The sequence below is a fragment of the Pteropus vampyrus genome, unplaced genomic scaffold, assembly GCF_000151845.1.
Source record: "Pteropus vampyrus isolate Shadow unplaced genomic scaffold, Pvam_2.0 Scaffold297, whole genome shotgun sequence".
Taxonomy (NCBI): domain Eukaryota; kingdom Metazoa; phylum Chordata; class Mammalia; order Chiroptera; family Pteropodidae; genus Pteropus; species Pteropus vampyrus.
In genome coordinates this window covers 2,148,354-2,165,883 of record NW_011889078.1, presented here as the reverse complement: position 1 = coordinate 2,165,883, position 17,530 = coordinate 2,148,354, and the positions used below count along the sequence as shown (strand labels likewise).

The window sequence follows — 17,530 nt, the reverse complement described above, 5'->3', positions numbered from 1 at the left end:
TCTAAAGGTTTCCTTTGGTTAGAGGTGGTGAAAGAAAGTTGCAGAGGTGCAGGTGCATTCGAATTTGTCTTCATTCTTCTTGACTCTGTGCCAGATCTCCTTTGCACTGTGGTTTTAAATTGCATTGACTTGATTATTAATGTTTATCGGTCATTTGCATATTCTCCTCTGTACAGTGTCTGTTTAGGTCTCTTGTCTATTTTTTCTATTATGTGTTTTTTTCTTATTGAATTTTAAGAACTCCTAGTATTTTTTAAATACAATTCCTTTGTTGGTTGACTCTCAATTTTTATATTGATTTCATGTTGAAATTACAGTATTTTGTATATACTGAGGTAAGTATATTATTAAAAATAACTTTACCTTTATATTTCTATTGTACAGTGCTGCTGTAGACAATTTACCTCTGACTATAGAACTTTGGAGGTTCTCCTACCTAATGTTGTTTTAAGGTCTTACGATGCACAAAAACATTTTTCAGGGTCTGTGATTTATGAATTTTTTTTAAAAAATGAACAGAAATGAAACAATTACCTTCAAGACTATACAAGACAGATAAACTGTCAAGTTTCTTTGCTTTATATACATCAACTGAATATAACACCTGTGGGTTATCTCCTTCTGTTCAGAAGCTCATACAACAGTCAAACACATACATATACACACATACTTAATTAAAAATGAGAAAAATTACTTATTAATGAAGGTATGCAGACTATGTGGTAGACAACTTTTTCAAAACATGGAGTCAGTTGGAAGAAAATTTTAAAGGGAGCCCTGAGTATGAAAAAGATTAGAAAACATTGCCCTATTTCATTTAAGAGTAGTCCTCTATGATCAATGAGTTTTAGACAGAGGCAGCTAATATAATAAGAAGGAACATGAGAAGATCCATACTACTATGTTGTTCATAAAATAATTATTCTCTTAAATAAAGAATTCATGTCCACATGACAATCTCCCACCCCCACCCTCCAAAAAGCCTTATATCCTATGAATACTTTATATGCTGTTAAGCTGTTTGTGTTTCTTGTGTATCCTATATTGTGTATCCTATGATAGCAGAAACATTAGTAAATGGATGCTTTGCCATAGCTTAATTTACATAATACCATCGAGTTGCAGCTGTAAGCATGCTCAGTCATTTTCTTATGTCTCAACAAAGTATAAGATTCTTTTTTCTTTTTACTTACGTGCCTGCCTAACAGCAGCCACCACAAACCTTTCATATGTTATTTGTAGGTTATTTGAATCCATCATTGGCTCAGAAGAGTACTTCTTTTATTAACTTTTTAAAAATTGACTCTTGAAATATCAACATTGCTCTGAAATATTGGCTTTTTGTATCTAAACATACTGAATTAAGTAGGCTCAAAGGCCCCAATTTTAATTTCTTCTTGGCATTTTAAACCCAGATTCAGGTAAGTAATAAGCAAGATTTTGAGGCCACTATATAATCCAATTTCTCAAGGTTACGATCAGGTTAAATTCTTGCTGGATGGAACCTGTCACAAGGATTAAAAGTTATGATTTAAGAAAAAAATGAGGAGGAAAAACTCTCTATTAAATAGACAATGAATAATAACTGAAACAGATTAAATTCATAAGTGCTTTTTGGTTCCTCTTAGCCTTGAACCAGTTATTGGTATTATACTCCTTGAAGCATGTATACAGATTCTACAATTTTAAAAAGTGAGATGAGTGCTCTTCTCTTTTCTTTTGGAAGTAGTCTGGCCTGGAAAGAACAATGAACAGAAAGGCCTGCACTCATGCTCCTTTCAGGAACCAACTGACTAGCTCTGGGTCCATGAGGCGTAACTCAACTTCTCTATGCCTTGAATTCTAAAATGAAGGTTTATAATGATCTCTACAGTCTACCACTATAACAATGACATTCAGAGCTATCCTTCACAGCACCACATACTAAGGTCTATGCTAAGTATTATATATACGTAATCTCATTTAACTGCCACACTGAACTATGAGACAGGTCACAAACACTGAAGCTAAATTATTTGCTCAAGGTCACAAAGTTAGTAAATAACGAAGCCAAAATTCAAACCAGTTAGGTCATTAGTTTGTATGTGGAAGTCACCAAACAAGACGACAAGAAAATGGACTAGAGGATTTTGTTCATGGAACTAGGTGGCCTGAAACAACTGATGAGACCGTACAGTTTAGTGGGATGATTTAAGAACACAGTTATAAGGGAAGACCTGATCTGCACCATCTTCACCAGTCACCGATGCAGTCGAGCCTAAGATTTCATTCCCTTTTCCTGGTCATGGAACTCCCCTTCCCCATAACACCCTCATTATACCTCATTATACCTCATTATACCTCTCGACTATCAACAGAACCTATGGCTTGTCCTCCTTTTTCAGTCCACCAGTTTCCTGTCTTCACTTGCCCACCTAGACAATCAGAACCCCAAGTGGTAATCAAATTTAATGGAGACTCCTCTTGTTCCCTGGAATCTCTGACCCTGTGATATTCCACGATGTCCACATTACTAAACCTCAATTCTGGATAATCCAAAGAAATAGCAATTAAGAATGTGAGCTCTGGAAAGCAGACTACTTACGACAGGATCTCAGTGGCCCACTAAACAGATGTATAGCCTTATGTGAGTTACTTAATCTCTCTGTATTATAGTTCCCCCATCTGCAAAATGGGGAAAATAATGTTATCTACCTCACAGAGTAACAGGGTTAGGTAAGTTTAATTCATGTAAATCAAACAGAACTGCATTCTAGTTAAAAGCATACATAAACTTCTGAGAGATTCTGGGGAAAGACAGAAATGAGCATACATCTTCAATCTCTGAGATGTAATTATGGCTGAGATGAAGAATGCTACGTACCCAGTCTTATAAAGGTTATCACTGAAGAAAAGCCATTTTTTAAAAATGGAAAGATTATCCAATTGTGAAGAAGTAAGCCACATGTGATATGTCATGTGCAAATTAGTTAATATGTGTTCCTAGAAGAAATTCAGTGTTTTGTAAGGCCTTCAAAGCCAATAATGAAAGATTCTTTAGGTTAAAGAAGTACAAATTAGTAGTTGGTAGTTGGTCACGAGGATGCGGAGCATGGCAGAGGGAATGCAGTTAGCATTAATATGATGGCTAAGTGGAGGGCCAGGATAGGGAGGGAGCAATTGCGGGGATCGTTTTATGAACTATACAGATGTCTAACCAATGTACTGTATACTCAAAACTAATTTAAATAAATAATTTTTTTTTAAAAAAAGATTCTTTAAACACATCAAAAATATTGGATTTCCCAGAGTCAAGTAAGACTATCTGATGATCAGAAGAAAAACTATATTCAAGGATCAAAGGCAGAGAACAAATGTGCCACCTGCCTCTATTTTCACATAAGATTATCTATTTCTAAATTATTTTTTAAGGCAGGTAGGCTTGAGATATTAAATAAGATAGGATTTGGGGGGGTTGATAGACAAATTAGATGCTGAGAAAGCTCCAAAACAGATATTATTGAACACATGAGTTGTAAAGGCATTCAAGGGTGAAGGTGTGGAACTCCTGGTCCAAATAGATAACCTACTGCCATAAATGGTTATTCTGCCAGAAAAATAATAAACCACAATTCTGATCCTCAGAATTCTGACCCAACTTGTAGGGTCTTTGGTGATAAAAATGAAAACCAATGAAAAATGGAAAGAAAACATTGATAAGAATAATCTATTTTACATTCTAAGATCACCTAATTTTTCTTAGACAATAATATAATCATTAGCCCTTATAAATAAGTGCTAAAATATTCAAGACTATAGATGGATTTTGTTGTTGTTTTTAACCAGCAGGAAAAGTAAATCACAGGAAAAGCAAAATTTCTCTCACTCTTTTATAAAGTAAGTAACTATTTGCAAAGATAAAATAGTTACAGAATTTTCAGAATTATTTATAAGGAAAAAAAATAAGTTCAGTGATCTGCATTAGGCTTTAATATATTTGCTGCCAGGTCAACTGTAGCAATGGACAGCTAGCTATTCACCAAAATCCATGGTCTCATCTTCCTTGGCACATAGCTAACCTACATTTCTTGGGCTCCTTGAAAAATGTGATGTATAATCATGTGACTGAGTTTAATGGAATGTGAGTAGAAGTATGTGTACCATAATCAGGTCTGGTCCATAAAATTCTCCCATGTACATGCCTCTGTGTTATCTTTCTGTTCTGCCTGACTCAAATGAGGATGGCCACAAAGGTGACCATAGAAGTTATGTTTAAAAATGGCAGAGGCTCCAATAGCCTAAATGACTTTATGGAAGAAGACCACCCTGCTCACCTACTCATCTTCTGGTACTAGTACGTGAGCAAGAAGTAAACTTCTATTGCATTTGCATCACTATATATTTTGAGGTGCATTTATAACAACAATTAGCCTACATTAAATAATAATTTTAAATAATGCAAAATTTTAGACTTTAAATAACTTTAGCAACTTAATAAATCTATATGAAGGAAAAAGTTCAGGTTCAACTAATATACTTAAGGAATAAAGAAATCTCAAAGACAATATTCATCTAAACTTTTAAAAATTTCTCATTAAAATTCTTATTAGCAAATAAAAGAACTAGTCAAAATACCTAGACCAAATACATAAAACCTGTGACTTATAAATTTATCTGCTTCATGATAATACTCTAAAAGTAATTATAATAAGTAACATTATGACATTATATTGACATTGAGTGTTTAGATTGTGCCAAACACTGTATTAAGCCCTTTACATGCATTGTCTCACTTATTTCTCACCTCAATTCTGAGGGAAATACTTCTATAGTTCCCATATTGTGCATGAGAGCACTTAGGCATAGATTAAGTAACTTGTTCAGGTCATACAACTACAAAGTGACAGATCTGGGATTTGAACTCTTAGGAGCAGTCAGACTCCTAAGCTTACCCCTCTTTACTATTATGTAAAAATGCCTGCGTAAGCAATACCCTATTGCCTAAAAATTATAATATAGTAAAGTAAAAAATTATAATGAAGTTATTTAATTTACAACCATAAAAGAGGTATATACTTAAAGAATACAGCTCTTTAAGTGTTAAAAAAACATCTTTGTGTAAGAGGCCACAAATATACAGATAAATTATAAATTTGGTTCTGTGAGAAGAGATGGTCACATACATCATATGATGTGAATAGAACTAAAAAGACCAACAGCAAATCATTTTCTCTACCAGTCTCTTCCTTGCCAAACAGTTTTAAATCACAACCCTCAGAGAAAAAGGGCAGGGATTTGTAACTGGAAATCCAACCTCTAATTTCTAGTTCACTGTTGTCCTAAGCAAAACAACTACCTCCTGGAAGATTTATTAAGGGCAACATAACTCTCAAAATCCCTTTGATTTTTGCCTTTTTTCCTAACCACTCTACCCTATGTAATCAATTGCTAAGCCAGTCAATCCTTCCTTTGAAACGAAAATTACATTTATTTCCCTTTCCATGTTCATTGCTATTATTCTAGATCAGACCCTTACTGTCTATAACCTACACAAGTGTTTTTTCAATTAAAACCATTTTATGATAAAATAAATATTTTACATATTGATCCAAATAAACATACACATATATGTGTTTGTAACTGAGACCAAATCTTTATGAAATAAGTTTCTTTTCTTAAGAGCAATTTACCTGATATTGTTTAAAACTTTGGTTATATCTCTTACTATATTGATTTCATGACTTATGGTGGGTCATACCAGCAGTAGGAATAACTTTGACCATTGCAAATGCTTCCTTACTGCCTCCACACTCTCCTGTCTCCAATCCTTTCTATTCATCCCCACTAGATTAAATCCTTTCAAAGCACCATTCTAATTTTGTCTATTTCCTATCCAGCATTCTTTATAGACTCCTCTAAAAATCTCAAGAATAAAGTCTAAATTCCTTAGCCCACTGTTTAAAAGTTCGACCAAACCTAGGCTTGGCACAAACACACCCAAACATATTACAACTACAGACAAACGGAATAACCCTGAATACAGTGTGCAATTTCCGGATTCTTTTCAGACTGAATTCTGTACCTCCCCCATTCTTTGATCTGCCTATGAAAATTCTACTCCACTCATTCATTCACTATACATTTAGTGAATAGCTATATATTCTAGGCACAGAGGGAAGTTTGCAATCTCTGCTCTCACAGAGCTTACAGTATGGCACGATAAATGTGAAAGAACTGACGAATGTGAAAATTGGTTACAAAGGGGGAACTAGAGTATTATTGGATCATATACTAGAATGACCTAACCTAGTTAACAGAGTCAGAGCAAGCCTCCCAGAGAAAAAGCCATTTAATCTAAGCACCAAAGGATAAAAAGGAGTTACTAGGTAAAACGAGAAGGTAAATGTTTCTCAGAATGGCAAGGGGTGTGAGGAGAGAAATCACATGGAAATCTCAAAGAAGTGGGAGACAATCAATTTGGCTGTGGCAGAAAGAATGCAAGGCAAAGCAGTCTGGGACCTGGGGATAAATAAAATAGCAGATTATGGATGACAGTGTCTCCAGGTCAAATGTCAGTATAGGAATTTATCATATGCCTGCCATAGGCCAGGTAACTGAGAATTTAAAGATATTTAAGGCATGTTTTCTTGTTCTCCAGGAACTCACATTCTTCTGTGGAGACTGACAGGTAAACCTGTAGTGGGATAAATCAAACTAGATATATGTTCAAGCAGTTAGAGAAAGAATTATTAACCTTTTCTGACAGTTTGGAAAAAGCTTCCTAGAGGAAGTAATGCCTGAGCAGGGATTTGAAAAATGAGTATGAGTTCTGAAACTAACAGTGGCTTATCAGGCAAGGGACCAGCATGTGCAAAAGGACATTAAAAAAAATCATAGCTCTTCCATGAAAGCCCTCTTTGATAGCCCAGAGAAGAAAGTATTCTCATGTGGTATAGGGCCTCTCCACCACAATAGAGTTAAGGATAGAGTCTACAGGATGATAAGGTACTTGAAGAAAAAAGCTTCATCCCCTTTTTTTTTTAATCACCAGTGAAGCTTATTATAGTTCTTTGCTTAAAGAAGGCACTCAGTATCAGTAAATATGTATTTGTAGAATAACTAGCTATTTCTTTAATTAAAATTAACTAAGTGATCCCTTACATACAGATGGCATAAGAGAGGAAATATGCTTTAATATACTTTTCAGAAGCTCAGAAAGAGATTACCTAAGAAGGAAAGGCTGCATAGTGAAATCCCCCTGACTCTATAAGTTCAAATGGTAGGGAAAGGGCTCCAAATTGAGGTGCCTGGGCCTCCCTCGCAAAAGAAGGCAACAAAAATGGGTGAGAATGACACAACACATAAGGTACTCGCCATTAAAAATGTGTTAGGTTGAAATTTTTTATTTTTTTTTTATAGTATAGCTACAAATACTGAGATAATCAAGGATTTGGCAGAGCTAATGTCATTAAGGCCAAGAACAGATAATTTAATAGTTCATCTCTTCTCCTTCCCCCATCTGAGCCTTGCGTTTTAAGAAGCCATTTAAATTAACTTCAGACTGTTCTTGTAGACATAACTAAATCCTGCCCATACCAGTGAATTCCAATGACACCATTGTTTCCATGGTAACTAATGCATTTCAAAAGGGGAAAAAATAGAGAGCAAAACTAAAAACTAGGGGAAAAAAATGGAATAAAGTGGTATAAACAAAGCATAACATTTCTCCTTTGCATTTATAGAACACTTTCTAATTTCAAATGTTTTACCGTTACTTAGACTCCAAGGCTCTTTAAGTGTCAGAAGGATGTGAGGTCATCAAGTCCACATTCCACACATAGCTGGGATTCCCTCTACAACCGTGGCTGCGCTGTGGTTGTCCAACTGCTTACAGAGCTCATTGCTGGAAAGTTTTCACTCTCACTTGCAATGATTACTGAGCTTGTTCTACAGGTTTAAGAGAGAATTAAGACATTCTACCCTCTTTAAAAGTGTTTGCTATTTATAGGCAAATAATTAAAACATAGGAGTGGAAAAGAGCTGTACAATAAAGACACAGGACAATGCCAAAAAAGCCAACTTGGAGGGATTATGCATTTCCAATGACTTTCATCTCTACTTCAGCCCCACACATCCATGATAACCACATGAACCTTTGTCATGACCAGGACTGCTCTAATTCTGCAAACATCAAATTTCTGATGACAAACAGCTCTTTCAGTCCCTAACTAACCCTACACTAGGCCTGTGAGCCTCATGCAGCCCAAGATCCTTCCCTCGGAATACTTACTCAGGATATTTCCTTGCTAATATCCTCAACTTTTTATCCTTCAGTGGCACTTACTGAGCACTAGCCTAACGTGGACTTAGTGACCATCCATCTCTCTTCCCCATTGTTATGTTCCATAAGGGTTCTCTCTCTCACCCTCTGTACTACAGTCTACCAAAGACTCTGTCAGAACAATTATGAAATTGTTTGCCTCTTTACTTATAGAGTAGTAAGTGTCAAATGCTGCACGTAAGTGAAAATAACACGAAGACTGAAAGGCATATATGCTGAATTTGGCAGCTATGGTCATTAGACCCCCAACTAGCAAAGTGCATACAGGATCTGCCCCATGGCCATAGTTGCCTCTAGTTACAGCATCAGTTAAAATCGTCTTTTGTTATATACATGATGATAATTTATGGAGAGGGTTGGAAAACAAAAAGCTCTTGCTTCTGCTGTTTTGAAAATTTTTCCCTCAGGGATTTCTTGATGCTTTTGAGTGAGCTGGACATATGCCTCCACTCTTATCTTAAAGAATGAAGGCTGTTATCCTGACCTTGAAGTGGCAGTAACACACCATTGGTCTTATTATCTAATTTCTTCCAGATAGGATTATGGATTACTTGTTCTAATAATTTTTGGTAGATAATACCCTAACTTTTCGCTGATTTATGTTTTAAAATCTGACATAAGTAATCTTATTTAATTATCTAGGTAGGCATTACTTGTATCTTTATCTTGGAGAGCATAATAGCAAGTCACATTGTTCAAACTAAATGCTTAATTGAGACAGTTTTCCCTCCAAGGCAGGCATTTGGTTACCATTGCCTTACAATTTTTCCAACCTACCATTCACAACATAGAACACGTTGGGGGTTTTATCACTTATTTATCTACATATAAAAGCTGTCCCTAAAACACAATTTTACCTCTGTTAGTGAGAACACCCTCAGATCGTCTGGAAGGTAAACATAAAGGTATTATCCCCAGCAGGCTCCTCAGTTTTCATAAGAGCATGCTGATCTAATCCAGAGCTCCATGGCTTGTTAATGCATACAGCTGTGCACTAACTGGCAAGCGAAGACCATCTCAACTCCACTACTCCACTAATTTGTACTTTTCAGAAGCTCTTCTGAGAGAGAAATATTTATGAAAACTTCGCTAAGAGTCCAACTCATTCTAATACATCACTGGATTTTATGCCATGTCATAGTCTCATTGAAGAATTTAATGAGAGTTATGAATTCTCTCCATACCAAACAAACACAAAGTGAACATACAATTTAGGGATAAGGGAGAAAGAATCATGACCCCTAAAGTTAATCCATGGGCTGAAGTCTAAAAGCTCTGCTCTAAATTGGTACAGCCGCTATGGAAAACAGTATGGAGGTTCCTCAAAAAACTAAGAATTGATCTACCGTATGATCCAGCAATCCCTCTACTGGGTATTTACCACAAAGACTTAAAAATTCATATCTATAAAGATATTTGCACACCAATGTTCACAGCAGCATTATTCACAGTGGCCAGGACATGGAAGCAACCGAAGTGCCCTACGATAGATGATTGGCTAAAGAAGCTGTGGTACATATATACAATGGAATATTACTCAGCCATAAGAAGAGATGAAATACTGCTATTTGCGACAACCTGGAAGGACCTCGAGATAATCATGCTAAGCAAAATAAGCCAGACAGAAAAAGTTGAAAATCACATGATATCACTTATATGTGGGATATAAGCCTAAAAGCAACAAATGAACAGGACAAACAAACAGAGACTCAGGGACATGGACAATAGACTAGTGGTTACCAGAGGGTAGGGGGTGGGGAAGGAGGGGAGAGGTAGATGGGGTAAACGGGGTCAAAAATAGGGAAGGTAGGGGGAGAGTGAAGTGGATAAAGGGGATCAAATATATGGTAGCTGAAGAAAACTGGACTTTGGATGGTAATTACACAATACGATATATAGATGTCAAATTATAATGTACACCTGAAAATTATATAATTGTATTAACCAATGTTACCCCAATAAACTTAATTAAAAAATAAAATAAATAAATAAAAATTAAAAATTAAAAGTTCTGCTCTATAAGCTCTAAAATCTATCCCTGAATTTAGTAAGGCCACTAGAGAGCCAGATGGATGGAAACATCACATTGGCTTTGTACTGAAATGTTTGTTCCCAGCTGTCCACTTGCACAAGTCCACTTGCTTTTGCTGAGGCATACTAGGAGGAAGAATCTCTATTTATGGCAAAGAAAGTGACAAGAGTATGTTTATATATACAGGGTTTTCTTTTTTTGAGAATCTAAGGGATTCTCAAAATCTAATGGCTTTGTAATAGGACTATGTTTCTTTCCCCATGGCTGCTAGAAAATTAATGGCATACTTCAAGCATGTATTTAAGTCCCTTAATGACATGCAATTTGTTTACAGATTTCACTTCTGACTCTATTTGATTTTAATTGTCCTTTGTGTTATTTTTATTATATTTTTAATTTGTTCTATTTTGCTATATTGTACAAAAAATCCGTAGATACTTTCTAGAAGATGGTGAGCTACAAATGAGTTAAATTGTGGGAGACAGAAGTTAAATTGTAGTGGAAAAGTCATATTTTCCACCTATTCTTCCCCTCTGGCGACCTATTCAAGTCTATCTACCTAAATAATTTCCTAAAATACTCATTGTTTTTTTTTCTTTTGGAGGAGGGAGAGGTCAGTAAAAGCTGCAAATATTTGAGAGAGGTACTACTTGTTCAGAAAACTCATACCCGAAGAATATTTTGGAATTCTTCGTGTTTAATATAACATGTATACATGTTTGCATTCATATGTGTTGTTAAAGTAAGCATAAAGATGAAACAGGGCTTTCGTACAGATTTCTGCACAGAACCAAATCAAAACTTGGATTGTATTTCTCAATGACTTGCTTTTTCAGTTAAAAGTGTCTCATATTTTTGCAACAGTGAAGCATAAATGCTTACAGGCACATGGACTTTTCGAAACATCTCAGCACCCTTGTGTGCATCCATCAATGCAATGTCCTGGGGCGTGGAGACGATCACAGCACCTACTCAAGAGAAAACAAAAGGACAGAAAAATGATGCTACCATTTAATTCTTTATGGAAAGATTATTTCCAAAATTATGTTACTTACATACTAAAAGAGTCTACTACATTAACTACTTAGGTAATTTGTATAAATTTTACATACATGAATGTCTACTTTGCTTTCTTTCCTATTTCTGAATCCTCACTTCTAAAATTACAACTGACTGACCAATGATTCAAGATCACAACTATATCATCAGAATCTCCTTCCCATTCAGATAACATACCAGTTGGAAGATGCACAAGCAGGCCTTACTTTCAAGAAGCTGAGAGACTACTTGGGAAGACAAAAAAATTTAGGATTACAACACAATGAGCTAAGCACTATAATAGAAGTACTCCTAAAGTGTTATGGAGCTACAGGGAAGAATAAAGAAAAAGATAAGTAGTTCAGTCTGGGGGTGAGAATGGGGAAGGTGAGGAAGCAGGAGATAAGGAGAAGCAATAGGGGAAAGTTTCCAGAAAGAAGTGACTCCTAAACTCGGTCCTCAAGGTTTGTATTATAGAAAACTCATTAGTATGGGACACACTGTGAAGAATAGTTTGGTAGGGGCAAAACTAGGCACCATGGCAGAACTTCAGATGCAAAATGAACTAAGGCAGCACTGAAAATAGGTGAAGAAGGAGGCTTTCCTGAGTCTGCACTAGCGCAGAAATCAGATGGTTCTATGATACAGTGTTTTGAGAGAAAGTGCAGTGCAATTTTTTCGTTAAGGGGAAACCCTAGAAGCCTGGTTATGATTTGCAGAGCCTGTGAATTTCTTAAATTTTGTGGTTTCTTCTAGATGACAACCTGAAAAATAATTAACATAAACATATTCTAAATCACCTGGATAGCTATCATCTTATAACTAAATACATACTGCCAATGACATTTGAGAGACCCAAACCATCAAATTGGTACCAAGTGGCAGTACTCTGTCATAGCTAATGAAAACAGAGGTAGAACTAACCCTAAATAACTGAATATACTGAATGAAGATCAAATGATACTACACTGTCTGAAAGGATATTTTGAAAAAGTCAAAATAGAGAAAAGCAGCAGCAGAACCAAGTCAGCACAAAGCATGTGGCAATACAGCCATGCCGAACTCAAAACAAATGTGCAATAGCTACAAATTCATCTTGCAACTAGTATTTTCATTTCAGCAAAAACTTCATCTTCCATATTAATATCATTAATTTGCATTTTATTGATTTTGTTTTATTTGTATTTAATTTGTAATTTTTTAAGTTTTTAAAAATTATATGAAAGTTATTAAAGAATGTATGTTTATACCTAGTTAAGTAGTCTTATAACAAAAATAAGTCAATATGAAGTACAGGGCAGATTATTTTTCCTTTAGAAGGAGGGTCTATTCATTATTCAAGTTAGGGAAACACTAGCTTTGGAATTCAAACAGAATCAGAATTCAAATTTTTATTCCATAGCCAACTACCTGTGTGACTAGGTTAATAACTTAATCTAAGATTCAGTTTCTTTAACTACAAAATGGCATAATAACACTTAGGTCGCAGGGTGAAATAATTAAATGAACTAATGTGTATGATGCTTAGACACATGGCAAACATTCAATAAATGGTAGTTGTTGTTGTTAATAATAGCATCATTGTTATCTTTATTATTTTTATTAACAAAGTGTCTTACAAGTTGCTGGGAAGATCATTTTCATATTGCCATCAGGAGCTCATCCTACTTTTCAAACTGTTCCATGGATCACTATATCTTCTATTTTTATTTATTCCGCCCAAGAAATCAAAAACTAGTCCAACTTCTCTTTCCCATCTTTTAAAGATTGATGGAAATCACATCTCTGCAAAAATTATAATCAAATCTACTATAATTCCCTAATTCTCTACGTTCTGGATTCTATTACCAATCAATTTCACTGTTTTTGTCATATCCAGGCATTTGGAAGGAATCTAATTCCAGTTCTGTCCCTATCTAGCTGTGTGACTATCCTTGGGCAAATAACTCAGAAGCATTCTAGGTCTGTTTCCTTAGCTGTAAAATTAATGCAAGGACTAGAGAGTCTCTGAGGTCTCAACTAGCTCTCTGATTATATGATTTAGCATTACCTCTTAACATTTTCCCAAACCACCCCTGTTCAACCTGAGTGCCTCAGTAAACCTGTTTAAGGGAATGTGAAATGCTACCTCCTCCAATACTTATGGCCTCTCAATCTCAGAGCCATTCTCTTCACATGTAAAGGAAACCCCCTTAGCTATTTCCTCCAAATTCTCTTAACTATATACTAGTACATACAGGGTTTTCTATGGCATTAGTCCTAAAAAGTACCTTTAGCTTTCATATGATATAAGCACTGTATTGTTTTAAATACCATTTCTCTGCTATTCGAATCATCACTACAAAATGTAGTTTCATGGGCAGTTAGAATTTTTCTCATTTTTTTTTAATCAAACAAAAGTAATTGCACAATGTATCGCACAAAATAGGCACTTAATAAAGGATTGGTGATTTAAACAATTTTCTTGTATTTTCAGATTGCTGTATGAATTCTTGGTTGGTAACTCCTTCAACTAGGAGTTAAGAGCTCTGGGTTCCAGTTTTGTTGACTATACTAATGTAAGATGTAACCATGAACAGCTCACTAAATCTCAATATATCTCAATTAATTCCTCCAAATAATGAACCTATTTTCATTGGTCTTATTTAAAGAGCTGTTTCATTATTTAAAAAAATGTAGAAGTGTTATAAAAACGTTCAGTGACATTATTTTGATATCTATAAGATCCTAGAGAGAGGAATTAAAGTGACTTGGTTTTCTCTGCAGTACTTAATTCTAACAGAATAGCACAAAAAAGCACCCATGCCATCTGAGTTTCTTTAGAGTAATCTATATAGCACCATTCACACATCAATTAATAATAACTTTCTGACAAAGATAACAGTCATCTTCCACGTCCCATCAAATGCTTACAAAACATGTAAACTACTCCATTGTAACTACCAGCCACATTTATAAAAGATTTTTATTTTTTAGTTTTTTGCTGAAATATATGTTTTTAACTAAGCCTAAGTCCTTAATCACAACACAATCAGTCTTTAGGACACTGTTCTGAGAAAAAAAATATTTCTAGCTTTTCTTAAAGAATACAAAAACACACATAAATCATTACAATCTCTTTTGCTGTACCAAATTTCAGAACATCATATAAGTAACCATTCCAGACAGCCCTTTAGTAACTTTTAGAATTTATGATAAGGAAAAAAGTCAAATAAAAAACAAATAAAACCTTCAGTGAAATTAAGTTTAATGATTAATCAGTCTGTGAATTACAACCCAGATTTTTTAATTTTAAAGGAATTATATCCATTTTTTTTCTTATTGATATATCTCAACTTAAAATATGGTCTCCAAATATATTTTATCTTTGTGGTGCTTGGCTTCCTATTAATTTTAATTTTTCCTCGAGGCTTATGGAACATGAACCAATATGAATCAGCCTAGATTTTTCCCCTTCTTGTCATCACTGATGATATCACTTCAGTTTTGTGATGGAGGGCTTGTTGGAAAACTTGTGCTCCCTCTACTGACCATCAGGAACGTCAGTAGCAACAAAGAGAATGTTTAGTTTGCAATAAATTGAATTATTTTCTGGGAGTAAAAGCACAGTATCATAAAACACCTATCTCAAGATAAATTTTCTCTTTTCTATGGTAAATGTCTAAGTTTAAAAATTTCACATAATATTGCTTAAATGCTATTTCCCAAGTTGTAATCTTTTTAAAGGCTTTTTATTAGCTGAGATTTACTATAAAAGGTTAATTTTCTGGCAGATTCTGACAAATATGTAAACATCCTAAAAAAATAATTATCTAGAGTATTGTCTTAATTGCTAATTCTCTTGACTATTAAGAGGAAAATCTATTTATAACTGCATATCTGGATTTGGGTCAGAGTTCAGAGTAGTTAAACATGTAAAACTGATTATTCCAGATGTTAGGCTGAGCATAATTACACCAGTGTGGAACTATTCGACTACGCTACTCTAAGTCTCCAGGGCATAAATTGTATCTAATTCCCATGCCTGACTGAGAACTTCAACGTTGGAACCTAATAAACATGTCCAACAAAAACCGCTTGTAATTATACCTGCACAAGCAATTCTATGCCTTACAGTTCGAGCACATCACTGTAAAGTCGACTAAGACTTAAAAGAACAAATTAACTGCTAGTCTTAATGTTCACAGTACTCTAATATTTAGTGCTGTTGATTCTCCTTTTTTTAATTTAAAGATACTTGCAGCAAAAGAAAATCATTCAACTTCCATTAGCTTAACATAAATAATACCAAATATACAATTATTAACTATAAAAAAGATTGGCTTTGGTATTTTTAGCTCTTCCCTGTCTTTCTCCTCTATAACCCCAAACTTCCTGAATTATAAACATTATTTGCTGTATAAGGAATGCCCATTGATATTAGTATCAGATTAAGTAAAGCATTATTAAAATGGTAAATTCACCTCAAATGTACGCACAGACAATCTTTCAACAGGAACTATAAATAATTCTCTCCTGAGTCCATGCTCCATTCCAATAGAGAACTGACCTAGTCACAAAGGGTATATGTTTTATTAAAGATCATTATTTTACTTACTTCGGAAATGAATTTTGTTATAGAAAATTATGTCAATTACTACTGAAAAGAATGTAGAACACAATAATTAGTGGAAACCACAGTATTTCAAAGCCACTGGTAAGACAGAGTGTGTGCATTTTAGAAATATAAGAATTTAAGTTTGTCAAAGGAATCTAGATGCATACCCGCTGTTTAGGGACAAAGATCGGCTCTTCAATAATGGAGTCAACAGGTAATATGCTTCCAATCACCTTGCCTTATTGATGTTAACAATGAATTAATGGGGGCTATCCAGACTGCCTTTCACTAAGGAACCACTGGGAACAAGTAAGGATTTCATAGAGTTTAAAGAGCTTGAGCTAGAACCAATATTCGCTTCTTTCCAGTCTTAAATCCATCTTTATGCTGATTGGTAAACACCTTGGGGAGCCTACTCGTTATACATGTATGTCTCTATAACTCAGAAAGCTTTTTCGTTCTTCCGTCTGTTCATGTTGAACTCTCAGATTTAATATTTTGCATTTCAAAATCTATCAGATGCACATATAACTCAGCCTGCCTATGCTCACAGTGAGCCACCACCAAAAGCTATTTGTTTAATAATGTAGCACATTCCTTTTTATACACATTCTTTCTCTAATATAAACTCCAGAGAAGAGAACTGCTACTCCCTGGTTACCCTAACTTTATTTAACCAGGTATATTTCAGAAAATAACAGCTGAGACTTTTTATGAAAAAACTCTGCTCCATTTCCAAATATTGTCATACTTAAGATGCGAAGACATTATTCAGAGCTATACTTCAGGTTCTGATAAAATTTCTAACATCTATGACCAAGTGCAAACATTTTTAAATGATAGATTGTGGAACTTGTACTTTTTCTACATATAAATGTTTAATGGGTTTAAAAGTAGTTTTTAATATGAATCTGACTCTCATTGGCCATTAAAACCATTCATTGAACTTTAAGATATTAAGGAATTTTAGCTGTCAGGCATATCATGAAAGAAGTGCTCAGAAATTCTTAAGACAAAACTGAATGAACTATCTCAGAAGCTTCCCATCTAAATACAGGCTAGATAATCAAGGAATTCAAATATCAGATAAGTTAGTCTAGACATAGTGATTCTGAAAACTGAATATATGAGAATCATTTGGAAAAGCTTTAAAATCTTGGGTCTTTCCATGTCATAGTTCAGAATTGTTAATTCTAAGACCATTTCTTTGAACTGTTAACTGATACACTGTAAGTTCTATCTATAACATACGTTGACTCAAATACAAAGGCTCTAAAAAGTTTATTTCTTCTTAAATTTAGATTGAGAACATTGTCGTTCATTAACCAATGGTATCATTTTTAATTTTATAATTCGATTCCCAATTTAACAAGGAATGACATTTCAGACTGAGTACCAGGAGTACCCTAAAAGGTAAAACCTTAGAATACAGTCTCTAGTCTTTAAAACCTGGCTACAATTTGTATGACAACAAAACAAACTTATTTTGTTAAAAAAAGGTTTTATAATTTGGTAAATAAAGTGATAATTCTGTCCTATATCA

At 34.6% G+C, this 17,530-nt stretch overlaps 1 protein-coding gene across 3 annotated transcripts in view; it reads right to left on the bottom strand.

Moving 5' to 3' along the window:
- NUBPL (nucleotide binding protein like) overlaps positions 1-17,530 on the bottom strand; it is a 288,220-nt gene that overhangs the window by 150,113 nt on the left and 120,577 nt on the right. For all 3 annotated transcript variants that reach the window (XM_023521149.1, XM_023521150.1, XM_011376409.2), the window contains one exon: positions 11,235-11,320. In XM_023521149.1, coding sequence (XP_023376917.1) covers positions 11,235-11,320 — 86 coding nt within the window. The remainder of the gene's footprint in view (positions 1-11,234; positions 11,321-17,530) is intronic.